This window comes from Ctenopharyngodon idella, chromosome 18, assembly GCF_019924925.1.
Source record: "Ctenopharyngodon idella isolate HZGC_01 chromosome 18, HZGC01, whole genome shotgun sequence".
Classification (NCBI taxonomy): Eukaryota; Metazoa; Chordata; class Actinopteri; order Cypriniformes; family Xenocyprididae; genus Ctenopharyngodon; species Ctenopharyngodon idella.
In genome coordinates this window covers 18084429-18099943 of record NC_067237.1, presented here as the reverse complement: position 1 = coordinate 18099943, position 15515 = coordinate 18084429, and the positions used below count along the sequence as shown (strand labels likewise).

General features: G+C 35.2%; 1 protein-coding gene across 1 annotated transcript; it reads left to right on the top strand.

Moving 5' to 3' along the window:
* Nucleotides 1–7225: 7225 nt before the first annotated feature.
* lmo2 (LIM domain only 2 (rhombotin-like 1)) lies at nucleotides 7226–12744 on the top strand. Its single transcript, XM_051871076.1, has 3 exons — nucleotides 7226–7731; nucleotides 9264–9479; nucleotides 12138–12744. The coding sequence occupies exons 1-3, from the start codon at nucleotides 7691–7693 to the stop codon at nucleotides 12358–12360; spliced, it is 480 nt and encodes a 159-aa protein (XP_051727036.1). The 5' UTR covers nucleotides 7226–7690; the 3' UTR covers nucleotides 12361–12744.
* Nucleotides 12745–15515: the final 2771 nt, after the last annotated feature.

The window sequence follows — 15515 nt, the reverse complement described above, 5'->3', positions numbered from 1 at the left end:
AATTTCTTTCCACCGCCATCTAAACAGGAAGACCAAACCTGCAAAAATAAATAAAAATAATTAATATTTAATCATTCACATTTTCCCTTATTATCTGTATTGAGTTAAGCATATGTAATTAAGAATTATAAGGCTATTTTTCATGCAAAATATTTTTAAGCTTATGAAGCATCTTTATTCCTTATTTCTTTACAAGAAATTCATATTGCAGAACTATGTATGTTTTAGTCAGCCTTTTTTCAGTGCAATTTAATTCATAATTTGTAAGCGAGCTTCTTTCTGGTTTCCATGTGAATTCAGTGGCGTGTTTGGCAAATACAGGAAGCAGTTAACATGGTTGCTCTGCTCTTTGATAGCACCGTTCTATTGAAAGGGTGTTTTCTTTCAGGAATAATACTGATTAGAGGAAGATCTCATGGGAGAATGAAGCTCCCTTTCAACGAGTGACTCATTTCCGCTCTCTGTTGTGTTTAGTAACAGCGGTCCTCAACTTAAACATTTAAAGTCCTTTAATATCTCTATCAGTGTCACATGGGCATCTTCTTTGATCACCGGTCATCCTAAGTTTACAACAAGTCACCAACTTGTAGTCACAACAATGTCCAAATAAGAGTGTTCACACACAAGCTTCCAACAATAGTTAAAGCTGAGATTGGTCAGGAAGCAGTAGCCTGGCTATTGCTTTTCCAGAGTATATGCTATCAGAGAGTCAACAACAAATCCAGGCTCTCTCCTTACAGGAAATACGCCTTACTGTGATTACTCAGCCTGTGATGGATCATTTCTCCAGTATGCCAAAGGCAGCATGGACCCTAATTAAAACAGAACATGTCAAACACGTGCAATAAGAGAATATGTTTCAGTTTTTTGTTATTGAGACAAGGCATATTACATGGCAACGATGAGGCAGTCCAATGGCACTTCCGATTAGGGCCAGACTTGTATAAATAAATCATAATAGGAATTAGTAGGAATAGGGAACTGATCTACATATTTATGAAGTTTCTGTGGCTGGTTTCTAAATCTTAGCCTTGCAAAAAATCAAGTCATTTATCAATACTAACACTATAGCTACATTATTTCAACACTGTCACAGTAGGTTTAGAATCCGTGTCAAAATTGTAATGGATGACTAAATGAATTCTGGTAACCTTCAGTGTACTTATCTGTAATAAAAGCAGATATTTCCTTTAAAAAGGAATATCTTTTTCAAAACATGTCTTGTGCAACAACTTCTGGCTTTAAATCTGGGTTGAATGTTACAGGGATAAAGGTTATATACATATTATATAGTATTATGTGCTCTTTTGATGTCAGTAAAGGCTATATTTAGGTCATTTGATGTCATGCTATAAAAGTTTATTGACAATCAATATAAAAAATACATTTAAAAAAAAAAAAAAAGTCTGTTTGTTTTTCTCCTCTATTCCAGTATGCCAAAAGCTTAAAAACTTTCAATAAATCCAGACTCAAAGTACCACCATCAGACAATTTCATTTCTATGGTCAATTCCTAATTTATTCACAACCCTAAATATGTGGTTACAGCCTTGCAAAGTATTAATAGTCATTTATCTATATGCTACATTATTTCAACACTGCACAACTGTTGGTAATTCATAAACTCAAATATTTTAATATATAATTGAGTGGAGTTTCCCTTAGTGTACCTTGTAATAAATCAGATATTTTCTTAAAAAAGGAATACCCCATAAAATATCTCTTTCAAAAAACATTTGTGCATTTACTGTAAACCTGTTGCATTAAAGGATTAGTTCACTTCAGAATTAAAATTTCCTGATAATTTACTCACCCCCATGTCATCCAAGATGTTTATGTCTTTCTTTCTTCAGTCGAAAAGAAATTAAGGTTTTTTAAGGAAAACATTCCAGGATTTTTCTCCATATAGTGGACTTCATTGGGGTTCAACGGGTTGAAGGTCCAAATTGCAGTTTCAGTGCAGCTTCAAAGAGCTCTACATGATCCCAGACGAGGAATAAGGGTCTTATCTAGCGAAACGATCGGCCATCTAAAAAAATGTATATATGTATATATTTTATTAAATAAAAATGTATATACTTTTTAACCACAAATGCTCATCTTGCACTGCTCTGTGATCCACCACGCATTGTGTAATCACGTTGGAAAGGTCACACGTGACGTAGGTGGAAGTACCGATCCAGTGTCTACATAAAAAGTTAAAACAATGATGTCGGACGATTTTGAAGTTCGAATTGGAGGTTTTTCGCCCTACCGCGGTACTTCCGCCTACGTCATGCGTGACCTTTCCAACATGATTACGTAATGCATGGCGCATTGCAGAGCTAGTGGAAGATGAGCATTTGTGGTTAAAAAGTATATACATTTTTATACGTTTCACTAGATAAGACCCTTATTCCTCGTCTGGGATCATGTAGAGTCCTTTGAAGCTGTACTGAAACTGCAGTTTGGACCTTCAACCCATTGGTAACTGTTGAAGTCCACTATATGGAGAAAAATCCTGGAATGTTTTCCTCAAAAACCTTAATTTCTTTTCAACTGAAGAAAGAAAGACATAAACATCTTGGATGACATGGGGGTGAGTAAATTATCAGGAAATTTTTAAGTCTGAAGTGAACTAATCCTTTAATTCTGGGTTGAATGTAAGAAGGATAAATATCAGTGCAAAACATTATTCACAGTAAATATTTTCTACTATTTTTCCATTTCACATTTGAAATGTTATGCTATTATGCTATTTTGATTTTTGGTCATTTGATTTCATGCTATAAAACATACAATTTGGGACATGCAAATGTTTATATTCCTATGAAAAATTTTAATTTTAAAAAATAAAATGGATGTTTAATTTGAATTGTTTTTGAATTGCATTTTAACTCATTTTAAATTTATTTCAGTCATGGTCTCACTTTATTTTGGAACATTTTGCTGTGGCTCTCAGATTTTCTTTGCACAGAGGGAATATTGCATGCATGACATGCATCATTTTTAGAAAATAGCTAATAACATATCTACCATACAGAGATGCCATTAGCCATGTTGATATGTTCACTACATCCCTAACCATTTTTGGAAGCCTACCCTGAGTTAAGAAAGCTTTTCCTGCCACGTAGATGAGTTGACAGTCAGTGGTTTCCGAGGCACTGTCTCAAAAACCCTTCTCCTATCAAGGGGAGCCATCTGGAGTTATCCGACCAATCAGAGTCCAGCAGGGTGTTCAAGTGAAACGAGTAGGAAGTCAGCATGGCTTATACCACCCCCTGCCATGGTTCATCTGTGCTTATTTCCTGTACATCCTCTGGGTTTGCTGTGTCCAATCCACAGGAAACAGTGGACGCCTTACACACAGTGTTTAACAGTTATTAAAAAAAAACTAAAACTGTCGAAGCAAACAAGTAAATGCTTCAAATATGGAAACATCTGCATTCTTGGGTAATCTGTTTCCCTAAATATTGTATATTAACTGTAATTATAAGTAAGAATATATCTGTGTGTGCAGTGCTGGGTAACTGATTACATGTAATCTGGATTATGTAATCAGAATCCAAAAATCAAGTACTTGTAATTAGATTATATTACATTTCAAAATACTCATAATCAGACTACAGATACTTTTTTATTGACTACGTGATTACGTGTTATTCTCACAATGGCAGTAAACTATTCATAATTCATTGATTCTCCCTACTACTTTTTTATCTTTTAAATTTTCCTTTCTAAAAGTGCCCAAGGTCTTCCAGGTTAGTTGAATTGCACACACAGACCAGCCACTAGTCATGTGACTATCACTGAAAACTGCAACCCACAGCATTTGATCACTGGATTTACTGAAATCATTTCGCTTTTAATGGTCACATTGCATGTATGGATGTAGGTCGCTGTGCATGTAAACCTCACTCTTCTGAACTCAAGAGGTGATCTAGTGACTGACGCTAGAGACAAGCATCCTTGTTAGAGCGCCCGACTCCCATGTCGGCGTACCAGGGTTTGAGTCCCACTTAGAGCGGGCGATTCGAACAGGAGGGGTTACATTGGTGCCATGATCCAGATGCGAATGAGGTTTAGGGGGATGAGTGTGATGGACGTTGGCCGGAAGGAGCTGTGCGTGTAAACCTCACTCCCCTGAACTCAAGAGGTGCTCTAGTGACTGACGCTGGAGGCGCGGTGTTTAGCCTCCTTGTTAGGGTACCTGATTCCCATGCTGGCGGACCTGAGTTCGAGTCCCGCTTAGAGCGGGCAGCTTGAACAGGAGAGGTTATATATGTAATTTTGATTGTTTTTAAAATTTCAATTTAAAATTGTTATGTTTTAATTAATTAATAGCTTTTCATTAAGCTCACAAAACCCCAGTCTGGGAAACCCTGACGTAATGTAATATTTAATGTGCTTCATGTTGTTTAACAAAGAATGGAATATATTTTCTTTCTCTTTGTATTTCAATATGGTACAAGATTATACTACTCAAATCAATGTAATAAACGAGTTAGGTCAAAAGTAATCTAAAAGTAATCAAAAAGTAGTCAGATTATATTACCTTAAATGTGTAATGTAATGGATTACGTTTCTAACTACAATTTTTGTCATGTAATTTGGAATCAGAAACTACTGACTAAAATTTGTGAGCGATCTACCCACCAGCACTGTATGTATGTGTGTGTGTGTGTGTGTGTGTGTGTGTGTACGCGTGTTTTTGTGACATATCAGGACACAAATTTGTATAATGACATGGGTATGACATAGGTATTACAAGGAGAGGGTGACTTATGAGGACATTACCCCATGTCCCCATTTTTCGAAAGGCTTATAAATCATACAGAATGAGTTGTAAAAATGTGCACAGTTTCCTGTGATCGGTAGGTTTAGGGGTAGGGTTGGTGTAGGGCGATAAAAAATACAGTATAAAAACCATTACGCCAATGGAATGTCCCCATAATTCACAAAAACAAACATGTGTGTGTGTGTGTGTGTCCCTACTTAACCCTATTTTAGGGACAAATTTGTACCCAGAAGTGAGCTAAACCTGACAAAACTCACAAAACCTCCTTTTGGGGACATACCCATTTCTAAAAACAGCATAAAATTTCTGTGATGGGTAGGTTTAGGGTTATAGTTAGGGGATACAATATACAGTTTGTACAGTATAAAACTCATTATGTCTATGGAAAGTCCCCATAAAACATCAAAACCCAAAGTGCGTGTATGTAGGTGTGTTTTATGTCAAGTCAAGTCAAGTCACCTTTATTTATATAGTGCTTTTTACAATGCAGATTGTGTCAAAGCAGCTTTACAGTGATAAATGGTATATAATTTTGGCTGCACAGCAGCTCTTAAAGAAAATGCTGTCAATGTAGGCAGACGCAAAGCACTGTTCAATATCAAATGTCAAATGATCAAGTTTATGTGTATGTGTATAAAGGTTCTTTATAGTGGAAAAATGTTTTTTAGACTTTTAAAATGTTCTTATACCTAAAATGGTTCTTCACGGTGAAAACCCCCCTTTTGGAACCTATACAAGAAATGTTTACTTCAAACTTAAATTTGTAATGAACTAAAAAAAAAAAAAAAAGAATTTGGACACTCAAATAAGTATTGTCTGTTACATTTGTTAGGATGAAATGAAGGTTGCTTAAGTTGTAAGTGAGAAAGGGTGATCACTGATTATTGTACTTCAGGGCTAAATTGGCACAGCCATCTTTTGGCTGAGATGCTGCACTGAAGAGCCCTAAGCACGGATGATATCTGGGACCCATTCAGTGTCCCAACAGTGTTGTGCAGGGTGCTTTATCTCCCGGCCCAGTACCGCCGCTGCCACGACCCCAGCAGCTCTGGCAGGAGATAAGAGGAGTTTTCCCCAACGACATCAAGCAGAGATAGATCAGATGTAAACGGCTCATTTGCTGTTCCTGTTAGCTTCATGGCAATTACAGATGATTGTGTTTTCATACGATTATGACTTTAACAATACTTTATCAAGGTTAACATTGTGTAGCCTATTAGGGTAAGTGAATATGAACTCATGTGTGACCCTGGACCACAAAACCAGTCATAAGTCACACGGGTATATTTGTAGCAATAGCCAACAATACATTGTATGGGTCAAAATTATCGATTTTTCTTTTATGCCAAAAATCATTAGGATATTAAGTAAAGATCATGTTCCATGAAGATATTTTGTAAATTTCCTACCATAAATATATCAAAAATGTATTTTTGTGACTGGATATACATGGCTAAGGACCTTATTTGGACAACTTTAAAGGCGATTTTCTCAATATTTTGTTTTTTTTGCACCCTCAGATTCCAGATTTTCAAATAGTTGTATCCCGACCAAATATTCGGACAAACCATCCATCAATGGAAAGCTTATTTATTCAGCATCCGGATGATGTATAAATCTCAATTTCAAAAAATTGACCCTTATGACTGGTTTTGTGGTCCAGGGTCACAAATGTGCTTTTAACATACTATCTCTGTGTTAAAAAAAATGTATTTAGTTACACTAGTATGAAAGATGGGTTCAAGCGTACTACAAATGGTAAATAAATGCATTTTTTAATACAGAGATAGTATGTTAAAAGCACATTTTAGGTCATATTCATGGTGTCTCAAAATAGCACAGTTGAGTACACTTAGATGTTCTTAACATTATCTTAAAAAGTACTGAAGAAGAATTTTATAGTATATTAAGTACAAAATTAGTGCACTTTAAGTACATTATGGAAGTGTACTTTCTTTTCACCTGGGCAATTAAACAGCTAAAATGTAATGTACATACATTTACCCCCCAAAAATTAATTTTTATAAATGTATAACATTGTGATAACTTGTCTCAAGCTTGAATGTGTGCTAATATGGTAGGCCTAATATTAGAATACCTTGGAGAAAATAATTCAATTTAGTTCTGATCTTTAAAACCAACATAGTTTACATCTGACTAGCCTAGTTATTGACATGCATGCATACAACCTTTGTGACAACTAGCCCCGCACTCCCTTAATGTTCTAGCTTTGTCTTTGGCATTTGGTTCTCCCAATGCTTTCATAAACATTATCGCTCTTATTTAGTTGTTTGTTTCCAGCTGAGCTGTTCCTAAATCTCTTTATTGTTTTATCACAGGTAGTCCATTTGACGAAGAGTCTGCCTGTTTGAGCTCGTGACCCCTTCAGTCACGAGTCGACGGGTTTATAATTGACTGACTAGTGGCATGTAGGAGCGCTATTTCCTCTCATTGTCGAGCAGTCGTGAGCAGGAAGTCGGAAAAGAAAGCAGAAACTGAGGGGGCAGGGCCATTTAAAAATACCTGCTCCACTACAATAACGGGACCACAGACAAGCAGCCTTATGGGACAGTGCTGTGGTGACTTGCAGCACAAAATGCAGCACAAACGACGCTACATTCATCACCTGGAGTAAATAAACAACGCGTCTGCTTGTGACCACGTATCATTCAAAAACAACATACAGCATGAGGATTGAAAGCTTGGAGACAGAAATCTGATGTACAGCCAAAGAAGCTACACTGGGTGCACTTGGAATTTGCCGTACATAATGTGTGATCTTTAGTGCACTAAGAAGGCAGCAAAGCAGGTGCATCTCTGAAGCGTTTTGTAAGGCAGGACCGCAGACGGCGAGTGTGGGACATATTTGAGGGTACATTTCAATGTACTGAATTATTGCTGAACCATATTTAATATGGCATCTACAATTGAACGGAAGACACTGGAGGCTAACGAGTAAGTAAGAAATTAATCTTATTGTTTAGGTTTCCATATGTATAGCTATTTAGTTTGATTGGATATTGACAACTAAAATAAGCGCACTACATTATTTGTTATTATGCGCAGTAGTCTCTAAATGTATGACTGTAAACGGACACAACACAATCTTGCCTCTTTTTTTTTTTTTTTGACACTTTTTAAAAATGTTTAGTCAAAGTATGTGTTTTATCCCTCACCACAATTGGATCTGGTGCACTCTAAAAAATGCTGGGTTAAAAACAACCCATGTTGGGTTAAATATGGACAGACCCAGCGGTTGGGTTAAATGTTTGACCATCCTGTTGGGCACTTTTATTTAACCTAACTATATTTTAAAAATTACTATATGACTGGCTTAAAATGAACCCAAAAAAAAAAAAAAAAAAAAAGATAAAAAAATCAGACATAATTACTAGAGGCAACAGTAATAATCAAAATATGAACATTTATGAATAATAATTTAATTTAATAAATGTTTATTTTATTATTATTTATTAAACTTAGTGAGAAATGTTCAATTATTAAACACATTAATAAATGTTAATTTCCAACCTATTTTGGGTTCATTTTAAGCAAGCAATATAGTCATTTTTAAACAATAGTTGAGTTAAATAAACATAAACATTTAACCCAACCGCTGGGTCAAAACAACCCAATTTCTGGGTTTGTCCTTAATTAACCCAGCATTTTTAGAATGTGGAAAAATAGGGGAAAACGCTCTGTTTTTAAGACCCAAAATAAATTTGCAAACAAGAAGTAAAATTTTATATAGCCCACATTTTCCTATTATTTGTTGTATTTGTGGGGGGAAAGTAATGATAATCTAGAACAAATGTGTATTTCTTTTTGTGTATTTTTATATTGTGAATTTATTAGAACGGGGCACTAATATTGTGATGATTATATGACAGTAATATGTGTGTGTGTTTACATATTGTAATGATTTATATCTTAAAATAGGCTAATACATTCATAGACCCTTTAAATATTATATGTAGGCTACCAAATATGGCACTCATATCTGTATCATGAGGTGTTTGCTTCTTTTAATTAAGCTTTGTCAAACATCATCCTTCAGACTCAGAGGGGTTAAACACTTCCGGTCATGTGACTAGTAAAACTGTTCACATTAAATCAAAACAGTCTGAACTTTTGCTTATACGTAAAAAAAATTCTGTATAAAATACATCAGGAAATCTTTTTAAACATTTAGTCTCAAATGTTAACCAGTGGGAATGTGGCTAATTTAAGTGTGCAGTGAACCAAAGCGCCTCATTTGCCTACTGCACTTACTTTTCTCCCTTGGGATCACGTGTCAGTAGTTACAGCTTAAGCAAGCGGCTATTTATAAAAACAAAAAAAAGTAGAGCATTTGTTTGCCAGTTTTATCTAAATTGAACACGATTTAGTTTTATAGTGTTTTTTTTAAATAAATTAGCCTACGAGCTAGTGACACCTGGTGTTCATAATGGTGCATCGCATGTTTTAATGGAAACGCTAATCCACAGGGAACCCGTCGACGAGGTGCTTCAGATGCCGCCGTCGCTGTTGACCTGTGGCGGCTGCCAGCAAAGCATCGGGGACCGGTTCTTCCTCAAGGCCATAGAGCAGTACTGGCACGAAGACTGCCTGAGCTGTGACCTCTGCGGCTGCCGCTTAGGGGAGGTGGGCCGCAGGCTTTACTACAAACTTGGCAGGAAGCTGTGTAGAAGAGACTACCTCAGGTAAGACTGCCAGGCGTGCGTTGAGCGTTTAAGTCGGCATAAAAACGGAAGTTGTGACAGTCTTCTCTTCCCTATTGTGACATATATCTGAGTGAAACGGCTTCTGAAACAAGAAAAAAAAATTAGGGACTTGATTTTGTACATTGGAAATTGATTGGATGGTTGTGGTTCGCTATTGCTGTGATCTCATGTGAGTGACAGGTTTCCCCGCCCTCGCGCCAGTAAACACGTGATCCGAGAAGAGGCGTTGTTGCAAGAGGGAAGGAAATTTATTTTATTTAAAGATTACAAGGGCACATGAATTTTAAAATAATGATATTCACTGATAAATAATTTATAATAAATACTGCAATATTAAAAAACAGCAATTGTCCATTTAGATTTTATGGTGACTATAACTCTTTCATTATCAGCTAATCATAATTTACATCTAATACGTAAATAAATAAACATGCTTGCACGCATATGTCTGTATTCCCTGGCATTAAAATGAATGTTCTTGTGAAGCATCTAAGATTTGCACATTACCGTATAAGCTGTAGGTGACTTCACTGAACATTACCTAGTTCAGTGGTCAAAATATCATTGAAATCTCATTTGCCATTTTCTATGAATCAAAAAAATAAATAAATAAAAAATGGGGACAATATTTTTTTTATGCTTTTGTTTTTTTTTAATTGTTGTGGGTATACTATTATTATAATTAATAATTACAAACAGACTAACTGGTTTTAATGCATTTCATCAAAAATTACACTATAAAAAATAGTAATCATTGCAAATAGCAAACAGATCGAAACACTCTAAAAAAAAAATACTGGGTTGAAAATGGAAAAACCAAGCAATTGGGTTGTTTTGACCCAGTGGTTGGGTTAAATGTTTGCCCAACATGCTGGGCAGTTTTATTTAACTCAACTATTGTTTAAAAATTGCTATATTGCTCGCTTAAAATGAACCCAAAGTATGTTGGAAATTAACATTTATTAATCTGTAATAAATAAACATTTAGTAATAAGTTTAATTAATAAAGATTAAACAATAAACACTGATTAAATTGCTTATTAATAAATGTTCACCTTTTGATTATAATTGTATTGTTGCCTCTAGTAATTATGTCTGATTTTTATTTAATTTTTAATTTTCAACCTATTTTAGGTTCATTTTAAGCCAGCCATATAGTCATTTTTAAACAGTAGTTGAGTTAAATAAAACTGCCCAGCATGTTGGGCAAACATTTAACCCAACCGCTGGTTTAAAACAACCCAATCACTGGGTTTGCCCATTTTTAACCCAACATGTGTTGTTTTTAAAGGGTTAGTTCACCCAAAAATGAAAATAATGTCATTAATTACTCACCCTCATGTCGTTCTACACCCGTAAGACCTTCGTTCATCTTCAGAACACAAATTAAGATATTTTTGATGATGAGAAAACTTTTTGTGTGCCAAAAAAAACAAAATAATGACTTTTCAACAATGTCTAGTGATGGCCGATTTCAAAACACTGCTTCAAATCTTTTGTTTTCGCTTCGCGTCAAAATGCCAAACTGATGAAATCATGTGACTTTGGCGCTCCGAATCACTGATTTTGTTTTTTTGGCACACAAAAAGTTTTCTCGTCGCTTTATAATATTAAGATTGAACCACTGAACTCACATGAACATGTTTTGAGTACCTTTCTGGATCTTGAGAGAGGAAATGTCATTGCTGTCTATAGAGGCCTCACTGAGCCATCGGATTTCATCAAAAATATCTTAATTTGTGTTCTGAATATGAACGAAGGCCTTACGGGTGTGGAATGGCATGAGGGTGAGTAATAAACTAACCCTTTAACCTTTTATTTTTTAGTATTGTATTATTACAAAATTATGACTTTACAAAAACACATTACAAAAATAAAACAATAAATATGAGATAAAACTGTATTTAACAAATATTTTTAACATTTTCTAATTTTATATTTACATTTTCACAAACTGAATATACATTTTTCAGATGCTTTTACAAGTGGATCTTTACTATCCCTAATTAGGCTTATTATTTTGCATGTTAAGCTCATTTTAAGCACAAATTTTGTGTTTTCTGCAAGTGTAACTGTTTGAAAGTGTAATTCTTTGGTTGATTTTTATTTTTTATTCATTACATGGTTGTATTTTCACCCACATGGTATAGTAAAGATGTGTGTGTGTGTGTGGGAATTACCGTGTTGTGATTGGGTGAACGTGATTCACTGAGTAGAACATGTTCCTGGACCAACATTCCAATCAACCAATCAGATTAGAGGGATAGGTTTACAGATAATGTCAAGTTTAGGCTTACAACAAAGTTTGGGGCTTCTACACCATTCATATTCACCTATAATTTCCCTCTGATTTTAGGGATAAGTTATAAGTAGGGTTAGGTTTAGGGATAGGTTTAGGACTATGTTTTTGGAGAGGAATGTTGTTCCAGGATCAACAAAAGATGTTGTTCTAGGAACATGTCTTACTTGGCAAACATTCAGGAATGCTGAAAATTGTGTGTAAATCAATCCCTCACCCTGTTCAGGCCCTGTTTATTGTACATACAAACAGTATTACTTTAATTTACCATGAATAGTTGGTATGTCACTACCTGCTACCTTTCAAGTGCATAAATAAGTCTGTTTTCTTCTCTGCAGACTGTTTGGTCAGGACGGACTCTGCGCTTCCTGTGAAAAGAGGATTCGGGCCTTTGAAATGACCATGCGTGTCCGTGACAAAGTCTATCACCTCGAATGCTTCAAATGCGCTGCCTGTCAGAAACACTTCTGCGTTGGAGATCGCTACCTGCTCATCAATTCAGACATTGTGTGTGAGCAGGACATTTATGAGTGGACCAAACTTAACGGCAGCTTAGTATAGTGTTCTGCTTCAATCATAAACAAAATGTAACATCCTGTCAACATTTGCAAACAACCCCTTTACTAAAAAGAAAAAAAGAAAAAGAAAGAAAAGAAGAATTATCTTTCTGGCTCCAGGAGCCACCGCCATGTATATCATCTCTGTATTTTTTATTTAAACTTGAGATAAATTGCCACCAGCAACATAAACTTGTTTTTCTATTAGTGTATTTTTAATAACAGCATAAATACAGTTTGTAATGTTAATTGCAATAAAAACTGATTCCCTTTGCTACTTTCACAGAAAGTTAGATTTGAATTATAGTGTTATTTGTAACACAACTGCCATAAAATGTGAAGACATCTTTCTTAGAGCCTGAATAAATAAAATGACTCATACTCTGGACATACTCTGGATTTTTCCCACCAAAACAAATGGATGTGAAGCAGGAAAAAAAAAAAACTACTGACTCTGTACACACAGGAGAGATGGTCACCAATAACAACATATTAAAAACAGTAATAAGTAATAAATGCTATTTAAAATACATACTACAAGCAATAAATTATTAATATTTTAATGAATTGTCATATGTACACTACTGTTTGGTGTCTGTGCTCACCAAGGCTGCATTTATTTAATACAGTAAAAACAGTAATAATGTGAAATATTATTACAATTTCATAAAATGGTTCTCTATTTTAATATATTTTAAAATGTAATTTATTCCTGTGATCATTACTCCAGTCTTCAGTGTCACATGATTCTTCAGAAATCATTCTAATATGCTGATTTGGTGCTCAAGAAAATTTATTATTATTATTATCAATGTTGAAAACAGTTGAGCTGTTTCTTTTAGGAAAATGCTTATGTTTATGCACTTTACTTAAGTAAACACCACTATCATAGTTTGAAGTGAGAAATGAGAACAACTGGTCAGATAGTATCTAATCACATCAGCCAACTTAAGGCCTGATACTATAGAGGGAAAATTCTCATTTACATCCAGTCATGCAACAGTTCAAAAGGCTTGAAGCAGTGACAAATCCACCACAAAAAAACAAGCAACTGAAAAATCTCAAATAATTTATGTATGCAGTATTGCCCATTCTATTCATACTTTTCTGGAGGTCACAGGGTTCAGGAGACCTGCATGAGGGGGAGAAGTGACCAGACTTGTCTTGGCGAAGGAACACATCTGAAAGCCACAGGTTCTAAACAGAGTTTGAATCCTATTACGTGTTTTCCATCCCACTGCCCAGCTTTGAAAGAGTTCTGATGCTGAGCTTGACCAGAAGCCAGTGTTGAGACGGACTTAACAGAGCTTTGGGTAGACTGACCACATCCACTCCACGTCACAGACATTTTTTTGTTAGTTGTACCACCTCTGCTATGTGCCTCCACTCATTCATAAATAAGACGTAAAGAGACCACCATGCCACTGATGGAAACTGTAAGACAATCAATGTTGCAGTTGTCTTTATAAAGTCTGTGGAAGTTGTGTTGCTCGTGGATCTCTTGATCCTGGCCTTTGGTGTTCTCGCTGTAAACAGAGGGGGGCGCCAAATATCTAAACAAATGGGCAGTTTCCATTAGGTTTTTATCTTGAGTTTACCAGAAATTGCATAACCTTTGGTATAATGATTGAAGATGTACACACATGTACACATAGACCTATTTATCCAATAATTTTTTATTTTATTTTAGGATTTATTTTATTCTTAAATGTAAGTGCCTCAAGACAACGATAATGGGTTTTTTTGTAAACATTTTTACTGTAAATCATTAAGTTTTACAAAAATGAAAAGTGAAAGAAGATTGTTTATTTAAGAATTTTAATTCATCAGAAGACCTCTAAATATATAAGCTGTTGTTTTCATTCATTATTTTGTGTTAAAGGCGCTATATGTATAATTCAGAAACTATTGCAATCAGCAACTTATTGCTCGTGCTCGCGCTCCTGACGTACACTGAATAGACTGAACGTGATTCAAAGCATCGATACGGTGGTCATTTTTCGTTCTTTGCTTAGAAGAAAAAAGAAGTTGGAAATACCTTTACTGTTAACGAACATCCGGACACCGTCCACGCTGCTGAGAGCAACGTTTAAGTTTAGAATATCTAAATTTGTTCTGCGCGCTTTCCTCAGTAACAAAATAAACACAACAAAGATGATAGCGGCGAGAAAACAGTTAAGAAAGCAGCGATGTAGATATGTTTGCACCAGCTCTGCGATTCACCGATATCATGTTGACAGATGAGGTAAGAAAATTACACTGTTGTGATATGAGACTATATCTGGCCATGTGAGTAGTTTGAATTAATCCCTTTTCTTTGCATTACACATTAACATTACAGTACAGAATAGCACTTTCGGCATTATAGCGTTAACTTTCATGTGTCATTAAACGGAAGAGAGGCTCTCGGGAGCGCGCGTAACCGTCACATCCTTTTGATTTTCCCGGCGAAACCGGCCCGAGTCCTTCACATTAAAATTAATCAGTCTAAAGGTTTTCATTGACAGCCTAGGAAGTTGGGGAAAGTCTCGTTTTTTAAGTTTACAAGCTGTTCACACATTGGCAAAACAAAAAGCGATTCATAAATGAACATTCTTACATATAGCCCCTTTACTCTTAGCCTAGTTGTGCTCTTTTCTTTGGCCCCCCTATTTTGTTCTTGTATGGTCATATTGTAATTCTGTTTTCAGCAGTAAAACATGTCACATTACATATTTGTTATTATTTTAGTGGTCTAAAATGTGTCATTTACAATAGTATATGTAAATTTATATTTATTATTTTAGAATCTAATGATTTCAACATCTTTTTTTATTCTCCACTATTTTGAAGATATATATATATATATATACACACACACTCACACTTCAGTAGTAAATGTTTTATTTTTTGTATTTTTAAAAACTAAATTTTAATATAGGGAAGACTGGGGCTTTTTGTCACATTTAGTTCAGTCAATATTTCTCAGGGTTGATTCATTTTTGATAATAAATATAATTCAATCATTATTGCCCATTAACAATCTATAGATTCAATATACATATGACAACATGCCCCAGTAGTGGTAGACATAGATATATCCCCTGAGGCAACTTTTTGACAGCTAGCCCCGCTCTCTTCTATATCTCTTCACTGCTGTAAGATGTAAACCATGATCAA